We start from the raw sequence: 18,533 nt of genomic DNA, 5'->3' as shown, positions 1-18,533 counted from the left end.
AAGGAGTTTGGGTGTGGGAGGGGGTGAGGGGTCGGGGCTCTGGGAGGGAGTTTGGGTGCGGGAGGGGGTGAGGGGTCGGGCTCTGGGAGGGAGTTTGGGTGCGGGAGGGGGTGAGGGGTCGGGCTCTGGGAGGGAGTTTGGGTGCGGGAGGGGGTGAGGGGTCGGGCTCTGGGAGAGAGTTTGGGTGCAGCAGGGGGTGAGGGGTCGGGGCTCTGGGAGGGAGTTTGGGTGTGGGAGGGGGTGAGGGGTCGGGCTCTGGGAGGGAGTTTGGGTGCAGGAGGGGGTCGGGGCTCTGGGAGGGAGTTTGCGTGTGGGAGGGGGTGAGGGGTCGGGCTCTGGGAGGGAGTTTGGGTGCAGGAGGGGGTCGGGGCTCTGGGAGGGAGTTTGGGTACAGGAGGGGGTCGGGGCTCTGGGAGGGAGTTTGGGTGCGGGGGGGGGTGAGGGGTCGGGGCTCTGGGAGGGAGTTTGGGTGCGGTGGGGGGTGAGGGGTCGGGGCTCTGGGAGGGAGTTTGGGTGTGGGAGGGGGTGTGGGGTCAGGCTCTGGGAGGGAGTTTGGGTGTGGGAGGGGGTGTGGGGTCAGGCTCTGGGCTGGGGCAGAATGTTGGGTGTGGGAGGGGGTCGGGGCTCTAGGTTGGGGCAGGGGGCTGGGTTGTAGGAGGGGGTCAGCGCTTATCTTGGGCAGCTCTCGAAAGCGACCCACACACCCCTCTCGCAGCGGCTCGTAGGCGGGGGGCTTAGGGTGTCTCCGCACGCTGCTGCCCGCAGACACTGCCCCCGCAGCTCCCATTGGCTGCAGTTCCCGGCCAATGGGAGTTGCGGAGTTGGCGGTTGGGGTGGGGGCTGGGGGCCCCTGGGCCATTGCCCCCTTTGCCCCCTCCTGCCCCGCGTTGGCGGGCCTGCTGCTATGGGACTTTACCTAGAGTGTGAGTGTGGCCAGATAGGTAGGCCCCTGTTGAAACAGCACTGCCGGGTGGGGCAGTTAACACTGATTCTGCCTCAGTGGGTTCCAGGTCAAATTCGCTCCATTTACAATGAGCAGCAAACTCCAGCCCCTGACGCTGCAGGTTCAGCGTGGCACATGAACCACCGAGGGAAGCCCTTTCAGCGAGCGTTACTACGTGCAGGGACAGGAGGGGATTTCCTGCGTTTTCACGCCGCGGTGCCTTTACAAACCAAGGCAGGCATTTTCTGAGCTCATGGATCTCTACAGTCCCCTTCTCAGTAACTTTCCCCCCACGTATATTATTACATTGCACAACATTAAACCCATGTTCTTTATTTGCCCCAGGCTGTGTGTCCGTGTCCACCAAACCGGCTTCTCGCCTGCAGGGACGGAAGAAAGAAACAGAACCACAGGCCTGGAAGGGCCCTCGAGAGGTCACCTAGTCCAGTGCCCTGCACTCACGGCAGGACTGCATAATAACTAGACCATCCCTGACAGGGTTTGTCCAACCTGCCCTTAAAACCCTCCAATGGCAGCAACAGCGGGGTTGGTTTTACTGGGAGGCTTTCAGATACTCCAGCGATGTGGGGAGAAGAGACAAGCCCCTAGACGCTGGACAGCTCAGACTGGCCCCTAGACCGCCTGGGAGCGGGAAGTGCTGTAACACCAGTCGTACCACCCCTTTCACGACAAGGTACCCGCGCTTTACGCAGGACACTGAATGCGACTTTAGATATTCTCTGCTTCTGTGGATGAACAAGTCTTCGTGTTGTATGTTAGGCACCGAAGTCTCTGCTATCCCCTGTAGCAGAGGCCGCAGTATTAGTGGGCAAAGCTTGAATTCTTATAGATTATTTCCCAGAGCCCCCCTCACCTCCCCCCACCATGCTATAAAAACTCCAGGGCCCAGCAGGGTGGAGGGGAGGCTTAGGGCTCCAGCCGCTGGGCTGGTGGGGCGAGCTCGGGGATTCTGCCCTGTGGCGGGGCTCTGGGATATAGCCGCAATGGGGGTAGGGGAGGAGGGGCACATCGGGTCTCAGGGCAGGCAGGGGCTCCACCCCACAGGGTGGTGCTGGGGCTCGGGAATATTTACTAGAGCTCTGCTCCGGACGAATTTAAGCCCTGTTAGTGTGTCATGGCTAGACGGTGGTGAGCGTGTCTGATACTCAGCACGCTCGTTTTGCAAGCAAGATCTAACATCTGCAATAACAGCCCTGGGTCCCTGTGGGGAAGCAGACGGTGCTCGGATTCTCATGGTGTGCCCGGTTCTGAATCCCATCAAGCTGCTCTCTGCTGCGGATGTACGAGCCAAATGAGAGAAGAACTAGGTAGACATTCCCACTGTCTGAACGGAAAGCCCCTGGTTTGGTCACTGCAGTGTGTGCTGATGCGCCACTGAAATACACTCCAGTATTTCCAGGAGCAGTTCAAGGAGAAATGATGGTTCTGTTCGAAACTGTTCGAAACTGTTTCCCACTACAGCTTCCTGCCAACTCGTGTTCAGTGTCCTCTGCCACCCTGCAGATACGGGGTGCAGGGGGAGTGGCTGACAGAGATGATAACAGGGTATCTTGGTTATTCCTTTACTCCTCTTCTTTTGAAAACATTCTACATGTCGGACACTGTGTCCCCCCATTTCTCATGTTTTCAGGGGTTACTGTACAACTGAGGGCAGTCTTTGTGGTTTGTTGATTCCTGCGATGATCCCATTTGAAATTTACATATAAACATCGATAGCAGCTTTTCACACATTCATTGCAGTTCTGTCTTTGCTCTCCTGGTTCAGATCTGCAGAGTAGACTGAAGCAGGACCTAGTAGTGAAGCTTATATTCCTCCCGGTAGATTCCCGTGAATGTCTATGTGGACTGTCTTGTGACCTTTAAAATGTCCAGTTGTGATGGACGTTCTTCTCACATCCAGGATACAAAGGGACGTGTTTCCAGGGGGACTCTTTAACAGTGCTCACAAGTACTGCACCCCCAGCGTGCTTTGTGCAGGCAGTTGCTCGTCTTGCGTAGGCTGATGCACTTTTGGGGGCACAGACAGATGCACTCAACTTCTGCATGTGCAACTAAGGCAACTTGCTGCAAATTGGGGCCAAAGTATGTTCTTTGTGTGAGGCCACTAATTAACCTTAGAGAGGAGACGAACCTTTCCTCTAGGGTCCCAGCGCTAGGCTGGTCCCTGGAGTGCTATGAAGTTTATCTGCAGACTTCAGCCTGATAAAGAGACACGGATTCTGCTCTGTGCGCATTTGCTGGTGGGAACAGGAGCTGGACGGTTAGACTGGACCTGCTCCTGCACACTGGGTCCAGGCATGTGGCCTTGCTGTGGAGCAAGAATGAAGCTTCTCTCACATTCAGCAGTGTCTGGATTCTGAGTGGTTATTTTACAAGAAGCTTCTTCCTTGCACCTTCCTTGCTCAGCTCCGTTGGGCAGGTGTCTAGTGTTGCTCTTCTTTCACAGCTGGTAAATGTATATGGTCTCCTCCTTCAGCGGATTCCCGAGTGAGATAGGACTTCCAACCGAGACCGAAAGCTGGCTCCCCATGGCGATGGCCCCCATGTTGAGTAAGCGCACGTGCGGCTTTACCACTGCGTGCACTCTCTGGTGCCTCATGAGGTGTGTTTTCTTGCTGAAGCGCTTCCCGCAGAGGTCGCAGGGGAAGGGCCTCTCCCCGGTGTGGATCCTGTAGTGCGTGACGAGGTGTGTCCTCTGGTTGAAGCTCTTGCCGCACTCGGTGCATGCATAGGGCCTCTCTCCTGTGTGGATCCTCAGGTGTCTCTTCAGGTCCTGCTTGTGGCTGAATCTCTTCTCACACTCCGTGCAGGCGTAGGGCCGGCTGCCCAGGTGGGTCTTCTGGTGTGTGATGAGGATGGACTTCTGGCTGAAGGCCTTCCCGCACTGGGCGCAGGGGAAGGGCCGCTCTCCGGTATGGATGCGCTGGTGGGCGTTCAGGTGGGTTTTCTGGCTGAAGCTCTTCCCGCACTCGGTGCAGATGAACGGCTTCTTCCCCGCGTGGATCTTCTGGTGGGTGATGAGGTTCTTCTTCCAGGTGAAGCTCTTCTCACACTCGGCGCAGGCATAGAGGGTCACGTCCCCCGAGTGGATCAGCTGGTGGGTGAGGAGTTTCTTCTTGCAGCTGAAGCCTTTGTCGCACTGGGTGCACCTGAAGGGGCGCTCCCCTGTGTGGATTTGCTGGTGCCTCATCAGGTGGGTTTTCTTGCTGAACCCTTTCCCGCATTCGCTGCACAGGAACGGCCTCTCGCCTGTGTGGATCCTGAAGTGGGTAACCAGGTGAGTCTTCTGGCTGAAGCTCTTCCCGCATTCGCTGCAGGCGAAGGGTCTCTCTCCGGTGTGGATCCGGTGGTGCCTTATGAGGTCCTGCTTGTGACCAAAGCTCCTCTGGCATATGGCGCAGGTGTAGGATCGCCTCTCGAGGTGCGTCTTCTGGTGCATGGTGAGCACGGACTTCTGGCAGAAGCTCCTGTCGCAGTGAGGGCAGTTGTACAGTCTCTTCTCCTCATGGGTCTTCTGGTGCGTGATGAGGTATTTCTTCCAGCTGAAGCTTTTCCCACACTTGACGCAGCTGAAGGGCCGCTCCCCCGTGTGGATACGCTGGTGGGTGATAAGATTCTTCTTCCAGCTGAAGTTCTTCCCACACTCGATGCACGTGAACAGCCGTTCCCCTGTGTGGATCTGCTGGTGCCTGGCGAGATCTTGCTTGTGGCTGAAGTTCTTCTGGCATACAGAGCAGGGAAGCGGCCGGGTTCCCGAGTGAGTCCTCTGGTGCCGCACCAGGTGGGTTTTCTTCCTGAAGTTTTTCCCACACTCGGTGCATGGAAATGGCCTCTCGCCCGTGTGGATTCGGAAGTGCGTTATAAGGTGCGTTTTCTGGATGAAGCTTCTCCCGCATTCAGTGCACTGATAGGGCCTCTCTCCCGTGTGGATACGGTAATGCCGTATCAAGTCTTGTTTGTGATTGAAGCCCTTCTTGCATTCGGTGCAGATGTATGGCCTCACTCCCATGTGGGTTTCCCGATGAGTCATGAGAAGGGACATCGGTCCAAAGCTGCTGCTGCAATCAGTCCAGTTAAATGGAGCCTCCAGTGGGAGCTTTCCCTGGTGTGGTTCCAGGCCAACCTGATCCGCAAAGTTGTCTTTGTATTCCATGCACACGTATGGCATTTCTCTCTTCAGGTGTCCTTGGAAAAGTGCAAAATTCTCCATGTTGCCAAAGCTGGATTGTTCAGCCTCAGCCTCTAGAGTGCTCCTCAGCTGCCTTTGTGATCTGCATGGGACCCTGCAGACACTCCCCCAGTCTGGATTCATGGCCACATTCTCTTGGCGTGTTTCCGATGATCGGTCCGATACCTCCAGTTTTATAGCAGAGGTCTCATGGGTTGCTTCAATGAGGCTCACCGGCTGCCTTCCTGATTTGCAAGGGATCCTGAAGATGCTGTCCCAGTCTGAAGACTTAAGAACAGTGTCTTTGGACTGTTCCGGTGACAGTTCGGGTGAGTCTAATTTCACAGTAAGGTTCTCATTCTCTGCTCCGGTGGGGTTCATCTGCTGCCTTTCTGGTTTGCACTGGATCCTGTAGATGTCTGAAGATGTGGAAAGATCTTCTTCAGACTTTTCTGATGAGGGCTCACTTGGCTCTAATTTTACAGTTAGTTTCTCATGCTTGGCTTCTGCATGGTACATCTGTTGCCTTTGTGGTTTGCACTGGATCTTGTAGGCATTTCTCCAGTCTGGAGACATGGAGAGACTCTCTTCTGATCTCTCTGGTAAGGGGTCAGGTGGTTCTGATTTTATAGTAGAGTTGTCATCATCTACAACACAGAGACAAGAGTTCAGAATATTATTGCAAGGGAAGGTAAAACTCTTAATATCAGCTCTGTCTGATTTCCAGTGTAATCCCATGAAGGTGTGTCTCACAAGCAGCACTGGTTATAGGCCCCTTGTACCACCTCCATGTCTACAGATACAAGGTTTAAAAGATTTTGAACTTTTGTAGGAAGTCATCGTGCCAACAGGATGTTGCCTCCATATTAGGATCTCAAAGCATTTTACTGGCATTATCTAGTCCCCCAAACCCGTGCTGTGAGATAGGTAGGTAAGCAGTAGTGGTATCATACCCGTTTTACAGAGTGGCTCACTGAGGCACAGTGAGATCAAGTGGCTTGGCAGAAGTCACACAATAGGTTAGTGACAGAAAGCTGGGAACACAACTCAGGAGACCGTACTCCCACCATACATGCTGCTTCCTCCTTTCCAAGATTTCTTAGAATTTGCTGGTTAAAGATAAAATTGCTCCCAGGATCGTCTTAATTATTTGAACACTAGGTGGCATGTATGAAAGATAGATTTTAAAAAATGCTGTCAGGTCACATCAGTTTGCAGTGAGCCAGAAGGTCGCACTGCTGGTTACTTAGGAAGATTAAGATGACTGTCACATACAGCAGAACCGCAGAGTTACGAGACCCTCGGGAAGGGAGGTTGTTCATAACTCTGAAATGTTTGTCACTCGGAACAAAGCCCGAGGGTTGTTCCTTCAAAAGTTTACAACTGAACATTGACTTAATGCTGCGTTGAAACTTTACTGTGCAGAAGCAAAATGCTGCTTTTAACCATCTTAATTTAAATGGAACAAGCACAGAAACAGCTTCCTTGCCTTGTCAAAACTTTTTTTTAAACTTTCCCTTTATTTTTTTAGCAGTTTACGATTAACACAGGACCGTACTGTCTTTGGTGGGGTTTTTTTCAAGGTCTCTGCGGCTGTCTGATTGCGCACTTCCAGTTCCAAATGCGGCGTGTGGTTGATGGGTCAGTTCGTAACTCTGGTGCTCATAACTCTGAGAGTCTACCGTATCGTAAAAATTACCCGAAATTCCAAAAATTTTCACAGAAAAGATTGAGTAGGAAAATCCACACCAGAAAGCGTGCTATTAATCATGTGCTATTCTTGATTTCTTATTTGCTATTCTCCCAGACAGGAAGCACACACAATGTCATGTGTCTTAATTTTCCCAACCACATAGCACTGTAAGAAGCACTAATAATGAATCGAAATCATCAAAACGAACAGTTTGCGAACAGCCAACAGCCTGAAAACTATAGGCCCCCTGTAGCGGGGTGGTCACCCACTCCGGGCCTGAAAGGGTTACAGCCAGCCCTGGGAGAGGGCTGGGGCTGCGAGCCAAGGGCTAGGCTGAAGGGGAAGCAGCCACAGCTGGGGCCACGCCCCAATCAGGCCACAGCTGGCCCTATAAAAGGCTGTGGGCCAGGGGCTCAGGCAGTCTCTCTCTAGCTGTGGAGAGAGATGGGCCTGGCTGCCTGGGAGCTCAACAGGGTACCCAAAGTGGAGCAGGGCTGGGGAAAGGCCAGAGGAGCTGGGGGGCTCCAGGCTGGAAAATCCCCAGCCTGCAGGCCTTGCTGAAGGTCTAAAGCAGGTACTGGGGTTGCAAAGGGGCAGCCCAAGGTTAGGCAAAGGCAGCAGGTCCAAACCCTCCTTGCCGATGATGGCTGCAGTCTGCCCCAGTGTGTGGGGGCTAGGTGAGGACTGGCAGTAGCTGCTGAGATGGGGTGGGGATTCCCCAGGGAGGGGAGACCCAGTGTGCAGGGGTACTGCAGGGGGCAGAACCCTGATGTAGAGGGGCACTGGGGTCTGGGGGGGACAGGGGGCCTGAGGCAAGCAGGACCCTGGCCTGCAGGGGGTGGTCTGGAGGCTGGAGAGCTAATTCCCAGGATGACCAGCGGGAGGCGCTGTGCCAGTGAGTCCCGTGTCGCTACATCCCCACTGCCCAGAGAATAACGAACCATTTGAAGAAACGAAGGATGGATCTGAGAGCGAGATTAACCGACGAGGTGCTAAATTTGTAGCAAAAAATTCAAGAAGCTCTAGGTGAACAAAATCTTTGAATGGCATTTGAAAGCTCAGCCCACCAAGATGTGACAATGAAGAGGTAAAAATCTGAAGCTCGGAAGAGAAACCCTGTAACCTGAAGCGCTCGTGGAATGGTGGCCTTGCTCCGTTTCTGCCCTGGCGGCATCCGCCAAGAAAGAACCAGTGGAGCAGCCCTCAGAGATTCGTGTTTAAATGCAGCTCCTCCCTAGGAAGCTGTGAGCCCATTTCCGCTGGCTAGGGCTGGCAGGGCCTACACCTCTGCGTTCTGGAGCAGGTCTGATCCCTCACCTGTGAAGCAGCTCTGCAGAGTCCCCTTTTCCTCTACGTCACTCCACGCCCTGGGACGTGACGGCTCCTCCCCTCGCTCGGTCTGTGGCAGGAGGTCACGTTTCGTAACAGAATGACCTGCTGAGAGCGCAAGGCAGACCCAGTTAGTTTCCTTTTGCATCTCCCAGGCTTCAGAGTCTTCTGTGGCCCCTTGACAAGGTCCCCTCCTCCTGGTGAATGTGCCCCCTGGCAAGGTGAAAACTCCCCTCCGAGAGAGGGTCTTGCTTCTGCAAGCCCCACTCTTCCTAATCCCTCCCGAGGGTGGGTTTCCCTGCTCCACTGCCCCTCAGGAGGGTCCCCTGCTTTGTTGTGTGTTGCCCCCACCCCATCTGAGGGAGCATCTCTCCACTCAGCCTGGTCCCCTTCTCCCCCAGGGACTCTCATCTTGGCAGGGGCCTCCCTCCAGCTGGGGCTACCCTCCTGGGACACAGAGACCGGGCCTAGCATGCCTCTCCACCCCGCACAGCTCTCCCACCACAGAGAGCCCGTGTAGCGGGCTGCCCCCTGCCCTCCCTTGGATTGGATACAGAGATACAGCCCCCTACGTAGCATAGGGCTATCCACTGCGCTGCCCTGCATCCTTCAGGGCCGGTACCCTCGACAGCCAGTGCCATGGCAACCGCTTGGGAGACAGTGCCCAAAATTGGAGGGAACCCAGGAGTCTGGGTGGGCACCGTTTGCAGCTCCCGGTCCTGCCCCCCCCATCTCACCAGCAAGAGAAGTGGGTGAGATGGTGCTATCCCCTTCCTGGCCTCATGCAGCAACAGGACTCAATGGGGAGGGGGTGTCTTGCCTGGACAGCCGCAGCCCGGGGCCTACTCGCCAGGCAGCCAAGCCTGGCTGGCAATGTGGTCCATGGCATGGGAATACAGTGGCCTCACACAGGGGGACTGGCCGGCGCTGGGCAACATGCCTGCCAGGTCACTGGTGTGGATGTGGCCTGGGACAGTGGTGCACAGACACCGCTGGGTGGGTGGGCCGGAGGGTCTCTTTCCAGTACCACATCACCACCCACCCCTCTGTTACCTAGAATGTCCTACTTCTGTATTCCACTGAGAATTGTTCCAGTCACAGCGTGTGTGGAATAAAGGACAGTCACCCCGATGTCAGTGATTATAACACCCCTTGTGTGACAGGGCGCTGGGCAAAGGGTTGCTGATTCAGCCCTCTGTCAGGCCAGCTCCCATTCAGGGGAATAAATTAGAGCTGGCTGGAGCTAACCTGGTCCTAACTGGGGAAGCAGAGACAGCTGCTGCCTGATTAACCTGGGGCTGTATAAAAGCCGCAGGGAAAAGGCAGAGAGTGGAAGCAGGGAGGGTGGCCTGCAGATGGGAACAAGCCTGTAAACAAACTGCACCGAGTGACTTTATGGACCTAGCAGGGGCAGGAGCCAAGGGGGCCATGCCGCACTCTGCTACACCTGGCATCCGTGGAGCTGTTGCTGTGTGTGTAAGGGTTTTATCTTGCGAACAACTCACTACAGGGAGTGGTGCTGACTGCCACGAGTCATTCCACTGCTTTCAAGGCAGTCAGCACCACTCCTGGTCCGAAATCTCTGAAAGATCAGGACCCTGGAGTTTAAATGTGGAAAAATAACATGCAGGAAGCCCCTAGCACTCGGGGTGGGAGGGGGAGTGCAGCCCCACCCCATCCTAGCAGCAGCCTGCTGCTCTCTTCTTCCTCCCGCTCCCGGACTGCTGGGGACTCCTTGTGCACTGTCCCCGCTGCTGTCCTGCCCTGGCCCACAGGCCTGACCTGCCCCAGCACCATGTGCTGCAGGAGCCTGCAGGAGCTAGAGGCTCTGGGCAGGGGGAGGAAGCACAAGGTGCCCTGGTCTAGTCCCGCACTGTGCTGCCGTGGGCTTCTCTGGAGACGTAGCCAGCCAGGTCCTGCCCTGACCTCGGGGTGAGCCGCCTGCCCTGCTTGGTGAGTTGCTTTTGCCCCAGTTGGGTGGGAGTTTGGGGGTGGGCTGTTATGTGACTCCTGTGGAGAAGGGGTGCAGCAAGAAATTGAGGGTACCTCTGCTCTACAGCAATGAAGAGGAATATTTAAGAGAATATTTGTTCCGGTGGATGGTGGTGGGTTTGTGGGCTGCCCTAGAGGAAGAACGCTCTGGAGTAAATGCATGAATGAACGGGCGTTTCTATTGCACGCGTCATCTAGTGCGATGATGATCTGCAGAAAAAAAGTTGCAAAACAAACCAACTCAGAGGGCATTTTTCAGAGAACTGTACTGAGGAGGGATACGCCACAAGTCAGCAGTTAACAACATGAGAACGGCTGTGCTGGGTCAGACCAATGGTCCCGCTAGCCCAGTATCCTGTCTTCCAACAATGGCTGGTCCCAGAACTTCAGGGAACTGTAAAAAACAGGGCAGCTGGAGTGATCCACCCGTCTTCTGGCAAACACTTCAGAGCATGGTTTTGCATCCATGCCCATCTTGACTGATGGACCTATCCTCTATGAACTTATCTAGTTCTTTTTTTAACCCAGTTATATTTTTGGCCTTCACAACATCCCCTGGCAATGAGTTCCACAGGTTAATTGTGCATTGTGTGACAAAGTACTTCTTGGTTGTATTAAACCTGCTGCCTATTAATTTTATTGGGTGATCCCTAGTTTTTGTAGTGTGGGAAAGGGCAAATAACACTTTTTTCCACACCAGTCATGATTTTATAGACCTCTATCATATCCCCATGAGTCGTCTCTGCTAAGATGAACAGCCCTAATCTTTTTAGTCTCTCCTCATATGGAAGCTGTTACATACCCTTGATCGTCTCTGTTTCCCTTCTCTGAACTTTTTCCAGTTCCCCTGTATCCTTTCTCAGATGGGGTGACCAGAATTGGTCACAGTATAGCAGGTGTGGGGGCACCAGGGACTTACATAATGGTATGTGAAATGTTCTACCTTATTTTCTATTCCTTTCCTAATAGTTCCTAGCAATCTCTTCGCCTTTTTGACCATTGCTGCACATTGAGCTGAACTATCCATGGTGACTCCAAGATCTCTCTAAGTGGTAACAGCTAATTTAGAACCCATCATTATAGATGTGCAGTAGGGATTATTTTTTCCAGTGTGCGTTACTTTGCACGTGTCAAGGTTGCATTTCATCTGCCATGTTGTTACCTCATCACCCAGCTTCGTGAGATCCCTTTGTAGCTCTTCACAGTCTGCTTTGAACTTCACTGTCTTGAATAATTTTGTATCATCTGTAAACTTTGCCATTTCACTGTTCACCCCCATTTCCAGATTAGTGGGTCAGATTTCAGGCATGTTACTGCCTTATTTCCATTCACAGAGTATGATTCTACTCTCACTTAAACCATGTTTACAGTGGTGAATCTCCATGGACTTCACTGGAGTTACTCCAGATTTACATTAGTGTAACTGAGCTCAGAATCAGGCCCACAGCTTCACCATGATGGAGAAAGAGAAAGGGCCAGATGTTTAAAGATATTCAGGTGCCTAAAGATGCAGATCGGCCCCTAGTGGGATTTCAGAAGCACCTACGGGCCTAACTCTTATTGAAATCAAACCCTTAAAAATGTGGTCCAAAGTGACTAAACTGAAGTCCCCCCAGACATGCCCAGAATCAGGCTATCCATAAAGTGAAAGCAAAACGATTGTTGATTTTTACCCATTGAGATCAGAAGCTCATAATTCTCCCTCATGACGTCCCGGTAAAACTCTCTCTGCCATTCTTCCAAAATCGCCCACTCCTCCGGGGAGAAATAGACACTGACATCCTCAAATGTTACCAGCCTCTGAAACACAAACAGCAACCCGCTCAGTGCCCACCTGGAACATGAAGGGCTAATGGTATCGGTGTGAGGTTAAAAGCTGCTGTGTGTGTGTGTGTGTGTGGGCGGGGGGTTAACAGTGTGTGAAGTAGGAAGCAGGTGAACAAATTCAGGGAACCCGAGGGTTTGTAACGGGATTGTGAGAATGCTCAGTTCTGGAACCCTTGTGCGGTACTTACCTTCCTGAAACCTGCCATTTGCCCTTCAACTAGCTACAGGCATATGCCTTGTCTTGTGGGTGCAAATACAGAGCTGGTTACCTACAATACATGGCATTGCCTTGCCAAGGAATGGTTTGTCTGCAGGGATCGTTACTTTGAGCTCCTCCAAAGAACATGCCCAGCCTTTGCAGAACAGTAACACATTTAGGTGACCATAACCACAGGTTATTTTTCTAATTCTCTTCCCAAAGACCATAGCTATTAATGCTGCACGACCTACGATCCAAACCCCTTCGAAAGCCGAGGGGCTGGATACGGATTCCCAGCTCCAAAGCTCGCCCTATGGTTTTGATTCTAGGTTGGATTCTAAACCTGGCAGGGTCTTATTTTCCTCTTCTGGCTAAGATGAAGCTGGAACCTGTTCTCATGTGATTTTGGCCTCATGTGGCACAAGACTTGTGAGATCAGCTGTTCCCGTGAGTTCTCTGCCGTTTGGGGATGAAATCTCACAAGAACAGCCGGGCTCTGTGCTGCTGAATATAAACCCTGAGTCCTGGTTCAGCTTCTAACCTGCGCTCCAGTCTAAAACTAATCTAGATTATCCCCTTCCATGCCCCATCTCCAAAATGAGGTTCTTCAGCCCAAGTGCACTTCTCAGCCATCTCGGGCCACGTTTTTAAATGGAACATGCACCTGACGACGGCTACAAATGCTCTATGGAGAGATGCAGTGCTGTAGGTCAGATCCCCTCAGATATGACAGCCTGGCACTGCTTTCCTGCATAGGGCAGATGGGGCAGCTTGAATATATATGTTCCCTGCTCCTAGGCAGGGTTTTTTAAAAGCTCTGCTCCAGGAATTACTCTGGGGCCGTTCTCTGGCCTGTGTTACCCAGGAGGTCAGACGAGATGATTACAATGAACAGTCCCGCCTGGCATTGGAATCGATGACTTTATAGTGGAGTCCCAGCCGAGAGGTATTTTACCCTTTCATTAGAAACTGCTCAAGTAGAACGAAATCCAAGTCTCAACCTATGTATTTAGAAACCTGCAGGCTGCAGCTAGGGTGACCAGATGTCACGATTTTATAGGGACAGTCCCTATATTTAGGGCTTTGTCTTATACAGGCGCCTATCACCCCCCATCCCTGTCCTGATTTTTTGCACTTGCTATCTGGTCACCCTAGCTGCAGCCTAACTGGTTGGCTCAGGCTGAGTATCAGGACACAGAGACACATCCTGATCTTGGTGTAAATCTGGAGCTACTCCACTTAATTCAGAAGAGCTGCTCTGGATTTACACCAGTGTAACTGAGATCGCCATCTGCTTCATGACAGATTCTTCGGTGTATTTCTAATTTATCTGCAAACACGATGTTCAAGGTAAATGTCCTACCTGAGCGGAGATCTCCTCAGCCATTCCCCTCTGATGCTGGAATGAACCGGGTGTAGATGGGCTTTCTTGGCTGGAACTCCTCAGACCATGAGGACCCCAGATCCGGTTTTTTTTTTTAATCAATCAGTATTTAGAGATTCCTATTCCCCCTGCCCGTTGTTTCTCTCTTAATGGCTGCCAGTGCAGAGAGACTCTGGTCTGATTTCAGGTTACCAGGAAAGGCAGTGAAAGATTAGACAGAAGAAAAAGGGGGGCGATCTGCAGGCAGGACTATGAGGGATTTTTTTTTTAAAGCAAACCCTGACAAACTAAGGATGCTGAGGAATAAGGCAGTTACCCACAGAGATCACATGTGCAGCTGTCTTAGCCCCATAGAGTCCCTTCTATTGTAAAGCTTTTACTCCTACAGAGCTGCAAAGCATTCCTGGGAGCTGTAGTCCTTCCCCGGAAGGTACTGAAGCTGCCTGTGATCACAGCACAGATGTTTAACCTTATCAGAGAGGGAGAACTACACTTCCCATCAGCCCACGGAGCAGTCATGTAAACCCTTTGTTTTCTGCATGGCTGCTGTGGCAAACCTTCCCACCCTTGCACTGCCAGCAAAGCCCGTCCCCTCTGCATTACAAATCAGTCTCTTTACATTTAGGAGACTAAGGGTCTGATCCCCCAGCCCTCCATGGACCCACTTGCATGAGTAGAGTCCTCAGAGGTCTAGAGTTGGTGAAACTTGGGCACGCGTCTGAGCCAGCTTTTCAGGGCCCCCCTCCGATGTTGGTGGGCGCCTTTTAACGGTGGGTACGTAGAGCAGCATTTAGAGAGTGATGTACTTGCACCCAGATTTAAGTGTGGGGCAAACAGTCTGGCACTATATACTGCAGGTGCAAACATACTTGGGGGGAAGAGGCTTGGTATAGGCTTCGTTACAAATCCAGTGTGTTGGTTTTGCTTAGATACTATGGTGATGGGCATGTTATAAATGTGTGGATATGATTAGACCATGTAAATTGCAGGATGATTCACCACCATTTAGTCCTGTGGATTCTCTATTACTGGTCATTTTAAAACCAAGGTAGGATGTTTTTCTAAAGAGCTCTTCTCTAGGAATTATTTTGGGGGTTGTCCTCTGGCCTGTATTATACAGGGGGTCAGACCAAATGATCACAATGGTCCCTTTTGGCCTTGGAATCTATAAATACAACATCCAAGTTGCCCTCTAACCTTGTCTGTACATTTCATCCTCTCTCCCTTCCCTTTGTCAGCTGGCAGAGCTCTGTAGGCATCACAGCAGAGGTGAGTTTTCGGGGATTTACAGGCAGAGGCTGATAGGTCAACGGACCTTAGAATCATAGAATATCAGGGTTGTAAGGGACCTCAGGAGGTCATCTAGTCCAACCCCCTGCTCAAAGCAGGACCAATCCCCAATTAAATCATCCCAGCCAGGGCTTTGTCAAGCCTGACCTTAAAAATTTCTAAGGAAGGAGATTCCACCCCCTCCCTAAGTAACTCATTCCAGTGCTTCACCACCCTCCTAGTGAAAAAGTTTTTCCTAATATCCAACCTAAACCTCCCCCACTGCAACTTGAGACCATTACTCCTTGTCCTGTCATCTTCTACAACTGAGAATAGTCTAGAACCATCCTCTTTGGAACCACCTCTCAGGTAGTTGAAAGCAGCTATCAAATCCCCCCTCATTCTTCTCTTCTGCAGACTAAACAATCCCAGTTCCCTCAGCCTCTCCTCATAAGTCATGTGTTCCAGACTCCTAATCATTTTTGTTGCCCTTCGCTGGACTCTCTCCAATTTTTCCACATCCTTCTTGTAGTGTGGGGCCCAAAACTGGACACAGTACTCCAGATGAGGCCTCACCAATGTCGAATAGAGGGGAACGATCACCTCCCTCGATCTGCTGGCAATGCCCCTACTTATACATCCCAAAATGCCATTGCCCTTCTTGGCAACAAGGGCACACTGCTGACTCATATCCAGCTTCTCGTCCACTGTCACCCCTAGGTCCTTTTCCACAGAACTGCTGCCTAGCCATTCGGTCCCTAGTCTGTAGCTGTGCATTGGGTTCTTCCGTCCTAAGTGCAGGACCCTGCACTTATCCTTGTTGAACCTCATCAGATTTCTTTTGGCCCAATCCTCCAATTTATCTAGGTTCCTCTGTATCCTATCCCTACCTGCCACCGTATCGACCACTCCTCCTAGTTTAGTACCATCCGCAAATTTGCTGAGGGTGCAATCCACACCATCCTCCAGATCATTTATGAAGATATTGAAGAAAACCGGCCCCAGAACCGACCCTTGGGGCACTCCACATGATACCGGCTGCCATCTAGACATGGAGCCATTGATCACTACCCATTGAGCCTGACAATCTAGCCAGCTTTCTACCCACCTTATAGTGCATTCATCCAGCCCATACTTCCTTAACTTGCTGACAAGAATACTGTGGGAGACCGTGTCAAAAGCTTTGCTAAAGTCAAGAAACAATACATCCACTGCTTTCCCTTCATCCATAGAAGCAGTAATCTCATCATAGAAGGTGATTAGATTAGTCAGGCATGACCTTCCCTTGGTGAATCCATGCTGACTGTTCCTGATCACTTTCCTCTCGTGTAAGTGCTTCAGGATTGATTCCTTGAGGACCTGCTCCATGATTTTTCCGGGGACTGATGTGAGGCTGACTGGCCTGTAGTTCCCAGGATCCTCCTTCCTCCCTTTTTAAAAGATGGGCACTACATTAGCCTTTTTCCAGTCGTCCAGGATTTCCCTCGATCGCCATGAGTTTTTAAAGATAATGGCCAATGGCTCTGCAATCACAGCCGCCAACTCCTTCAGCACTCTCGGATGCAACTCGTCCGGCCCCATGGACTTGTGCACGTCCAGTTTTTCTAAATAGTCCTGAACCACTTCTTTCTCCACAGAGGGCTGGCCACCTACTCCCCATGCTGTGTTGCCCAGCGCAGCAGTGTGGGAGCTGATCTTGTTCGTGAAGACAGAGGCAAAAAAAGCATTGAGTACATTGGCTGTTTCCACATCCTCTGTCACTAGGTTGCCTCCCTCATTCAGTAAGGGGCCCACACTTTCCTTGGCTTTCTTCTTGTTGCCAACATACCTGAAGAAACCCTTCTTGTTACTCTTAACATCTCTTGCTAGCTGCAGCTCCAGGTGCGATTTGGCCCTCCTGATTTCATTCCTACATGTCTGAGCAACATTTTTATACTCTTCCCTGGTCATTTGTCCAATCTTCCACATCTTGTAAGCTTCTTTTTTATGTTTAAGATCCGCAAGGATTTCACTGTTAAGCCAAGCTGGTCGCCTGCTGTTTACTATTCTTTCGACACATCGGGATGGTTTGTCCCTGTAACATCAGTAGGGATTCTTTGAAATACAGCCAGCTCTCCTGGACTCCTTTCCTCCTCATGTTATTCCCCCAGGGGATCCTACCCATCCGTTCCCTGAGGGAGTCGAAGTCTGCTTTCCTGAAGTCCAGGGTCCGTATTCTGCTGCTTACCTTTCTTCCCTGTGTCAGGATCCTGCACTCGACCAACTCATGGTCACTGTCTCCCAGATTCCCATCCACTTTTGCTTTCCTTACTGATTCTTCCTGGTTTGTGAGCAGCAGGTCAAGAAAAGCTCCCCCCCAGTTGGTTCCTCCAGCACTTGCACCAGGAAATTGTCCCCTACATTTTGCAAAAACTTCCTGGATTGTCTGTGCACCGCTGTATTGCTCTCCCAGCAGATATCAGGGTGATTGAAGTTGCCCATGAGAACAAGGGCCTGCGATCTAGTAGCTTCTGCGAGTTGCCGGAAGAAAGCTTCATCCACCTCATCCCCACCTTGCTGGGGAACTTTTACTAGGTGGTGCTGAAGAAATCAGAGCCATGTCTGAGGCTCGAAGCTGAGTGGTGGACAGCAAAGGCTGGGTTATTTGTCAGTGAAAAGGTGGGGTAAAATACCAGATCAGAGAGGGTGAGGCTAAGTCACAAAGAGGTGTTGTTAGCAGCAGTGTTCAGAGGGGGCCAATAAGGATTGTGAGTTTCCCTAGCCCTTAACGGAAGGGATCGGGGCCAGGTCTGAAGTTTTAACAAAGACATCTTTCTTCCAAGCGTTTCTCGGGCATCTGAGTTAAATGTGTCAACAAACGCAAACAAAAACCAAAGCGTTTTAAACGTGCTGAATAACAATTATCTCCCCACTCAATTAATCAAGGGTCAGTTGAATGGTCTCTCTAGTGCCATAAGTCTAGTTCTGTTTGCCTGTCTTTTTATACCATCCTCATCATCATAGTGTATGAACATCTCCAGCGATTCAGAGTTTTCTAGTCATCCATAGAGTCTTCCACGAAAAAAACAGATTAAAGAAGACCTAAATTTCTAAGGTAAAAAACAAGGAGAGGAGGCGAGGAGTCCGGAGGCACCTTAAAGACTCACAGATTTATTTGGACATAAGCTTTGGTGGGTAAAAAACCCACTTCTTCAGATGCCAAAATAAAAAAAAAGTGGTTTTTTACCCACGAAAGCTTATGTCCAAATGAATCTGTTAGTCTTTGAGGTGCCACCGCACTTCTGGTTGTTTTTGTGGATACAGACTAACATGGCTACCCCCTGACACTTGACTTTTTTAATACATCTTAGAATGTTTTTTTATAAAAGGCACAAACCCATTTCACCCCTTTGCAGCTCGCTTTCTGGATTCATCTGCACACGGTGACCAGATGGTCTTTGGCCCAGAAAGCGGGATGATCTGGGAGGATACATACCTACAACATACATGACTGCACAGCGGACAGAAGTGTGTAGGCAGCGTTGTGGTAGCCGGTGGGTGCCAGGGGGGGACAGCGACAAGGCGGGGAAGGTCATATCTTTTATTGGACCAACTTCTGGGGCGGGGGGGGGGGGGAAGAGAAGCTTTGGAGCACCTTGAGGGGGCCATTTATGGATCTGGGGCAAAAACTGGGGATTGGTCCTGCTTTGAGCAGGGGGTTGGACTAGA

The 18,533-nt window shown here is 51.5% G+C and overlaps 1 protein-coding gene across 1 annotated transcript; it reads right to left on the bottom strand.

The window, feature by feature from the left end:
* Positions 1–398: 398 nt before the first annotated feature.
* Positions 399–13,972, bottom strand: LOC140905760 (uncharacterized). The gene is made up of 4 exons (XM_073329188.1): positions 13,536–13,972; positions 11,820–11,946; positions 8,143–8,262; positions 399–5,779 (listed from the first exon to the last, which is right to left on the bottom strand). The coding sequence occupies exons 1-4, from the start codon at positions 13,557–13,559 to the stop codon at positions 3,405–3,407; spliced, it is 2,646 nt and encodes an 881-aa protein (XP_073185289.1). The 5' UTR covers positions 13,560–13,972; the 3' UTR covers positions 399–3,404.
* Positions 13,973–18,533: the final 4,561 nt, after the last annotated feature.

This window comes from Lepidochelys kempii, chromosome 2 (assembly GCF_965140265.1).
Source record: "Lepidochelys kempii isolate rLepKem1 chromosome 2, rLepKem1.hap2, whole genome shotgun sequence".
In the NCBI taxonomy this organism is placed as follows: domain Eukaryota; kingdom Metazoa; phylum Chordata; order Testudines; family Cheloniidae; genus Lepidochelys; species Lepidochelys kempii.
This window is presented reverse-complemented; position numbering and strand designations above follow the sequence as displayed.